Source organism: Clupea harengus, chromosome 23 (assembly GCF_900700415.2).
Source record: "Clupea harengus chromosome 23, Ch_v2.0.2, whole genome shotgun sequence".
In the NCBI taxonomy this organism is placed as follows: Eukaryota; Metazoa; Chordata; class Actinopteri; order Clupeiformes; family Clupeidae; genus Clupea; species Clupea harengus.
In genome coordinates this window covers 11,492,213-11,499,389 of record NC_045174.1, presented here as the reverse complement: position 1 = coordinate 11,499,389, position 7,177 = coordinate 11,492,213, and the positions used below count along the sequence as shown (strand labels likewise).

Sequence of the window (7,177 nt, the reverse complement as noted above, 5' to 3'; positions counted from 1 at the left end):
TTGCTTAAATGTGTATGTTTCCCGTGAGTGTGATATGTTTTGGTGAATCTTTCTTGACTTGAGCATTAATACAATATTTCTGTTCTCCATTGTATGGTGGATTAGACTTAAATATTTGATAAATCCTGGAAAGAGGGATTATGCTTTGCATTTAAAATTGCAAGTATAGTTCATATGGCGCATTGGGGTGCTTTGCAATGTATATGGATGCTGATCCGATAATAAATGGCACAGATGTTGCCTTGCGTGCTAAAAGACAGAGCTGTAACAAATGCACTCTAAGCAGGAGGGGATTTAAAAATCCAGGACACAGGAGTCACAGTTACAGTGTACTTTATTCAGGTTCCTCAGCCATCACGGGGAGAGCTTGGGGACAAGGTCACATCTACAAAAATCATCCTATTGTGTATTGCAAAAGGCAAATAAAAATGGCTGAGTTTGTGCAGGGCTTCGAAAAAACAAGTCACTGGTACAAAGCAGAAGGAGAGGATCTGAGGCCACTGTGTTGGGACTGGAGACTGGACACTGGACACTGGAGATGGTTGGAGGAGGACCTGGTCCCTCAGGACAGGATCATGGACTGGAACTCTGAAAGAGAGTGAAGAGGGAGCAAAAACAACATCATTAGCCATGGAAATGTGTACTCTCTCATCTGGAAATCTATCTACTTGAAGCTCTCTTTTTCCCTCCCTTTCTCTCTCTCTCACACACACACACAGTCCTGCTTTTTCTCTCTACTTACCCCCCTATGACTCTGACAAAAAGCTACATCGTGATTTGTTATTCCCAAGAGTGCAAGAGAAAATGTTGAAAGGGCTATTTTACATGATTGCACTGCAATATAGAACTGCATGCATGCATGAATACAAATGCTGGATGTTTGCCCCAGTCTGACTGATGTCACCATTTCTTTATTCCATGTCAGACTTGCTAAACACACTACAATATATACATTAAAATGTATATTCTGCACTTAAAATGGATATTTGGTAAAAGAAAGAAATTCCAGCTCCATAAAGTCTACTTTGTGAACTATTAACAACTACAACACTGATTTTTTGAGCAATGATATGCATCAAGGTTAAAATATTCCACAGTCCTTACTAAATTTCACTGACGCCATGCATGAAATATTAATGACCACATTAATGTACACTAAATGAAACTGTGTTAAGAATGCCTTTCATTTTTTTGAGTAAACGTCCTTCGCAACCCTGTTTGAAATCAGAGCATTAAGGACATGCGATTTGAATAATAATTTAAGGTTGTCTACTTCCTTGATCCTTTTATGTAATAGTCAGGCTTAAGATCTGAGCTTTTGCAAAAGCTATTCCACGGGAAGTATCTAGGTTGCATGACTCCCACTTCTTTGCCTGCCATGGATACTATCTACCATTTAAAGTCCGACAGCATGAAGAAGTACGTTTACCGTCTAGTTAAGACAATGTGTTAGTGTTGCCCCATCTGCATTTTTTTTATTTTTTTATCCGATTCAGTGACTCAATGAAAGATTGTAGAGATTGTCGTCAGTATGATAACAGAAACAAACTAATCAGAGTTTATCTTAGTTAGATCTTCCACATCTTTAGCATTACTTTAAGGTTAGCATACATGGCCTCAATGAAAATATCTACGTTAATACTGGAATGTGTATAATGTTTTATAATACTCTTACAAGATGCAGAGCTTATCTGACATGGTCAAGACTGCTGGTAAAAAATTTAGATAATCCTACAAACACTTAGTGGAAATGTACACAATCAAGTTTCATGTTCATTGCTGTGTGCTGTCTCTGTTGGATTATTGCAGTCTGCTATGCCATGTCCGTGACAGTAGAAAGAGGATAGCTTACCATCTACACCAATTTTGCCATCGCTGTCCTTATCAGCAGCTGCCATGAAGCTTTTAGCCTCCTTCTCAGTCAAGACCCGAGCAGTTGGAACAAATTGTTGAAGAAAGAACCTTAAGGAGGCAGAGAGAGAAAAGATTGTGTAATGACGGAAGATGATAAACAACAGAGAAGGTGCACTCCTTCTCACATGATGGGCCCTCATTTTATTGGAAGTCAGCAAGCAAAGCACCGTGAATGAAGTAAAGCTATTTAAAAAAATTGGCAAAATCATTTTGCTAATTTAATACCATGAGCAAAATCCGAAGCGCAGACATGAGTGGGACAAAGGTGCTTGTATAATTTTGTATGCTTCCTGGAGACTGAACCCTTGGCCTTGATGTTGCTAACATTTTCTTTATCAGCTGAAGTCCAGGCACACAAAGAAGTGATCCAGAAGTCTTCCCAAAATGAAGGCTAAGCATTTACTAGAAGTCATTTACTTCAAGAGACTCTTTCCAATTCCTAGCCACATTCTCTAACTCAGTGTTCCACCAGTGGAATTAGTCTACATAATCCTGTTTCGTTGCAGGCTAAGATAAAATATTGGTGATATCCATGGATTGTAGAGGGCCTTGAATGACATACACCTCTTGCATTAATGAAGAAGACGAGAATCTGATCCACACTAGCTATTTGTTTATTTATTTAGTCTTTCCCTTTCGCTCTCAAAGGATTGAAAAGTTCACCTTACATGATGCTACTTCTCTATGTGATCGGTCACTTAAATGCTCCTTTCAGATAAACAAATAAAAGGTGGATAAATATGCTGCCTTACAACTGAATCCATACAGACATACACATACACACACACACACACACACACACACACACACACACACACACACACACACCAACATCTAGTCATTTACAGTGAACAACAAACTTGAAAATACTCAAATGAACATACTTCAGTTCTGATTCCTCAATGAAGCCACTGTCGTCATCATCCAGGATACGGAACACATCCTTGACCTCCTGCGGGGTCTTTTGGCTCAAGCCACATAATTGGAAGAACTTTTTGTAACAGAAGGTATCTGGATCTGAAGGAGTGAGACAGTGTAAAATGTAAGAATACAGTTTTGATTAGGCAAACTCAAACTGTCCAGTCTAAAGAAGAACTTTATGTGTAATTCTGTCTTTTTTAAACCACAACACTAGTGATATGACACCAGATGTGAAAGATTTTCATTCATTCATTCATTCATTCATTCATTCATTCTTTCTTTCTTTCTTTCTTTTTGCCAGCTAAAATTTTCAGTGTCTGCTGAACCCCTCTCCTTTAAATCGTCTCAGGCTAAGTGAGATGTGTGTGAAATATGAAGAGCATACCTTGGCAGTCCTTGATAGCATTGTCGATGGCCTCGGCAGAAAGGATGGAGGTGAGTGACATATTAATCCTGTCGGAGGAACATAGTAGTAAATAATTCACTTGTCAGCAATTAAATATGTTGAAAGCATCCCTCCTGATGAACAATAGCTTTCACTTAAGAGAAAAATACGAGTCGCGTGTAATTCGCAAGACAGCCGAGCATCGGTTAATTGGCCCTCTTTAATTAGGCTACTGCTTTTCATGCGTCGGAGATAATAAATCCCCCAGTGGGTAGATTATAGTTTCACGATAATAAGATCACAGACGAAGCACATAATTGATAAGGTGCTGAAAGCAACCTTTGCAGCTGATGGTATCACGTACTACGTACTAGGCTACTACATAGGGACAGAGGACCCATCCAATCCAAACATAATAAAACCATCTATTCAATTAAACTACTTCAGTAATTATTGTATTCTAAGTTTAAACACGACCGTCTCTTGACCAAAGTAAAAATGTTGTTAAACGTACTCTGACATGTATCTCCTCTCTGCACCTGCTTTTAAATAATCCCGTCCTCCGCTCCAGTAATTTCTTGTCAGATGAGTGAATTTGGAAAATGATGCCCTTGTATTATTTGAGTAATCTTACTCTACGACGACCGGACTATCATTGCTTGTTTAACCTAATTCTTGTTATGAACGAGTCTTTTACGCGAAACACCAACTAGCCTACGACATCACCAGAATAACACATTAGGTGTCTAAATTAATCTAACCTTCGTCGAAGTTAAATGTTCCGCAATATCACACACCTGTGCGCGCCCCGTAGAGAGTTGCTGCAACTACATCCAGAGGTTCCATGCAGGCATCAAACTATGTTCCCTATCCCACAGAAGCATCGAACAGGGTCACTTACCGCTGTGAGGCTTTCGCTTTTCCGTGATCCAAAGATAAGGCTTAGTGGTGACTGTTGTCAGCCGACGTGAACTTATATAGGGTCCTATTGCACTCACAATGAGTGATGCTTGAGTTACCTGTCCGTATATCAAATTCGTATGGTCAGGGCCCTCTCCAGTTTCTTACCTAACTAATTAACCTTTACTATTTATATCCGTTTCGGACTGCGTTTAGATAGGCTGTGGGCACCTGGACATCCCCCTCATAGACTCCAGAGGCAAATTAAGATTCGAGTGCTTTATCCCTCCCTCCCTTTGTCTCGGCAATACTCTCTCTCCCCCTCGCTCTCACTCTCTCTCTTTTTCTCTCCCCCCTCCCCCCCCCCCCCCCCCTCTCTCTCACACACACACACTCAGGCAAACACAGACAAACTCAAACATGCAAGCTCAGGCATGATATATGTAATATATTGCGTGATATATAACATATGTTGCGTGTGAGTATCACTTATGGATATATGGATATATCTGACATTAAAAAAAATCAACAATGTGGAGATTAAAGTCTGTCTCTGTTAAGTAATCCCAAAATATGAATTTCCCTCCATCCTGTTAAAACATATCAGAACAGATGGTAGTCTGATTATCCCTTGTACATATTCATGCTAATCTAAAGTAGAGATGCATAACTATCACAGACCATCACGAAATATCATGACTGTTTAACCTTCCATTCATACACCCAGTGCACAGTCATGAACAGTCAAATTCTTTTCATGGTAAGTATCTCTCATAACTATCTCTGCATCTGAAATTGTATAATCATTTACTTTATTATTTCTTCTTTGAAATAATTTGTAGCTTGCATTTATGCCATCAATCTCAGAAACCAATCACTTCTTAATTCAAATTATTTAGTTGTCCTTACTTATATTAGACAGCGCCATGTGTAATGTACAGCTGGACTATACATTTGTATTGTAAAGTAGTGTATATCAGTGAATAGGCTAATCCAGACAACATGGAATGGAATGTGCATCAGCCTTTACGTTAGTACGGTATGTGACCATATAGTGTACGTCCAGAGAGGTTACATCATTTGTCGCACTGTGGTAACAGTGTACAGGAGTGGTAGGGGCGCTTAATGTACCGGGATGGAATTACCCAGTCTGAAGCCAGATTTATAAATGCTGTCATGGATCAGATGTGTTTTGTTCGTGGGATCTTTGTGGAACCATCTGGAACTTTCAGAACAGGATGAGTAAGTGCATGTTTTGAAAGAACAAACATTTATATCATGTAAATTTATATTTATATGACAACTGTATGTAACACATGTCACATGTCTACTTTTTTTGTTTGTTTTTTTGCCAGTATATCCAGAGTTCATTTTATTCAGTCAACTACACTGCTTACTTCATTGTTCACGACTATGCTCCCTGTGAGGGCTGATGTATGGTTAAGAAGGCTGGCATATTTTTCTACAAACTATAGATAATACACAGTATGTACATAGGAATTCATACAAAGTTACACAAGAATACAAAAACATGTAGCCAAAAACACACGCTGGCGTTCCCCTTGCTTCAAAATAGGAAGGACATCACAAGGAAACAAATGACACAATCAACCCACCATGTAACAATCACCTATTGTTTCCCGTGTATTTATTCTATACCATATTGTTATAATATTGATTTTTGCCTTCAGTGTTCAGGTTCTCCCACAGTACCTATAACCTCTGAATACCCTCTGTGATCTATTGATCGCTGGGCAAAGCCAAATGTTGCTGCTCTTCCACTTTAGCATTACCTGGGCACACTTTCTGGACACTCGTAATAATTGAGGCCTAAGACCGAGTGTTAGGTTTCAACGTTAAGTCACCTTCATTTTGGCTCTAGCAAATCAAGTTACTGTACCTCCCTGGAGGGAATCCGATCCAGTTGGGAAGACACCTGGACACTGAGACACAAGCCTGAGGTTAGGTTCTGTAACCAAGTATCGGAATCGGTCAACTCAGCATTTCCAATCAGTTTAATTAGGGACGTCTAAATCCGATCAACATGCAACTGAGTTGTTTCCTCTGTGAACAAACAGAAGAATTCTCATACAGTCTCTAATATTTCACTCTGCAAGTTCTTGAGTAGTTTGTGCAGTTTGGATGCCAGGTGATCAGTCATATCGTCAGATTTTGATATTTGAAGAAGTAAATAGGTCATAGGTTAGCTGTACCCTGAAGAAAGAGATAAGGGACACTAGACACTGGATCCAGCAGTGCGGTTTACACATTGATGCCGATACCACTCAGATTAGTGTGGCTCCTTCTCTGGTAGAGTTACGCAACTCTGTTTTGCCCTTCGGAAAGAATCTTTTTTAGCCTCAAGGGCCTTTGAAGAATCCTCAAATGATTGAATGCTTCAATGAATTAACTACTTTGGTATTTACACATAAATGTCTCACTAGATCCTGATCAGCATCACATAGACCATGTTTGTAAAGTCAAGGAGTCATTCTTCATTCATGCACACAGCTTTCAAAGTCTGGTGTACTAAAAGACCCTTTCTTTTGCGATCTATCTAGGCTGTACCTGTTGGAATTCTATGGTAACTGTCACCTGCCAGTGAGGTTTACAATGAGCAAACGAGGGCATTTAGTAGTTTAGTAGTTAATTTTGTTCAATAACATTTACCCACAAAAGCATTGCTGCATCTCAAATTTAGAACAAGGCTCCATCTAGTGGCTACCTGAGGGTGGGGCAGAACAGATGTGGTTTACAGTTGAGGTCAAACCCTGATATTGTTTCCCTGAAAATGTCTCATTCAGCACGCTGTTGTATTGAATTAGTGGTGTACAATGCACATATCTGTTTGTGTGCAATATACTTAAATGTGATAATTAGCTGCCTTCACTCAAGTAAATCTGATGAATTAGGGATGGATAACATAATTACTAAACTGTATTTATTCTAGAGTAAAGTCATAATAAATATATATACTGTATATATTTGAATTATGTTTGTTCTGTGACAAATAAATTCTATGTCAAACCAGGCATTATAGAAAAGACCAAAGAAAGA

General features: G+C 39.1%; 1 protein-coding gene across 4 annotated transcripts; it reads right to left on the bottom strand.

Annotated features, from left to right (window-relative positions):
• Nucleotides 1-316: 316 nt before the first annotated feature.
• Nucleotides 317-4,411, bottom strand: pvalb9 (parvalbumin 9). Of its 4 annotated transcripts, none has more exons than XM_012838892.3 (5): nucleotides 4,122-4,411; nucleotides 3,221-3,288; nucleotides 2,799-2,931; nucleotides 1,853-1,962; nucleotides 317-588 (listed from the first exon to the last, which is right to left on the bottom strand). In XM_012838892.3, the coding sequence occupies exons 2-5, from the start codon at nucleotides 3,279-3,281 to the stop codon at nucleotides 563-565; spliced, it is 330 nt and encodes a 109-aa protein (XP_012694346.1). In that variant the 5' UTR covers nucleotides 3,282-3,288; nucleotides 4,122-4,411; the 3' UTR covers nucleotides 317-562. The 4 variants fall into 4 exon arrangements, with proteins under 4 accessions (XP_012694346.1, XP_031417256.1, XP_031417257.1 ...); XM_031561396.1 differs by lacking the exon at nucleotides 4,122-4,411 and adding an exon at nucleotides 4,018-4,110; XM_031561397.1 differs by lacking the exon at nucleotides 4,122-4,411 and adding an exon at nucleotides 3,982-4,073.
• Nucleotides 4,412-7,177: the final 2,766 nt, after the last annotated feature.

Coding starts and splice junctions, on each gene's coding strand:
- pvalb9 (XM_031561394.1), bottom strand. Junction 2,932..3,220: donor TGCTATCAAGGACTGCCAAG/GTATGCTCTTCA, acceptor TCACTCCTTCAG/ATCCAGATACCTTCTGTTAC. Junction 589..1,852: donor TGGCAAAATTGGTGTAGATG/GTAAGCTATCCT, acceptor ACTCTCTTTCAG/AGTTCCAGTCCATGATCCTG.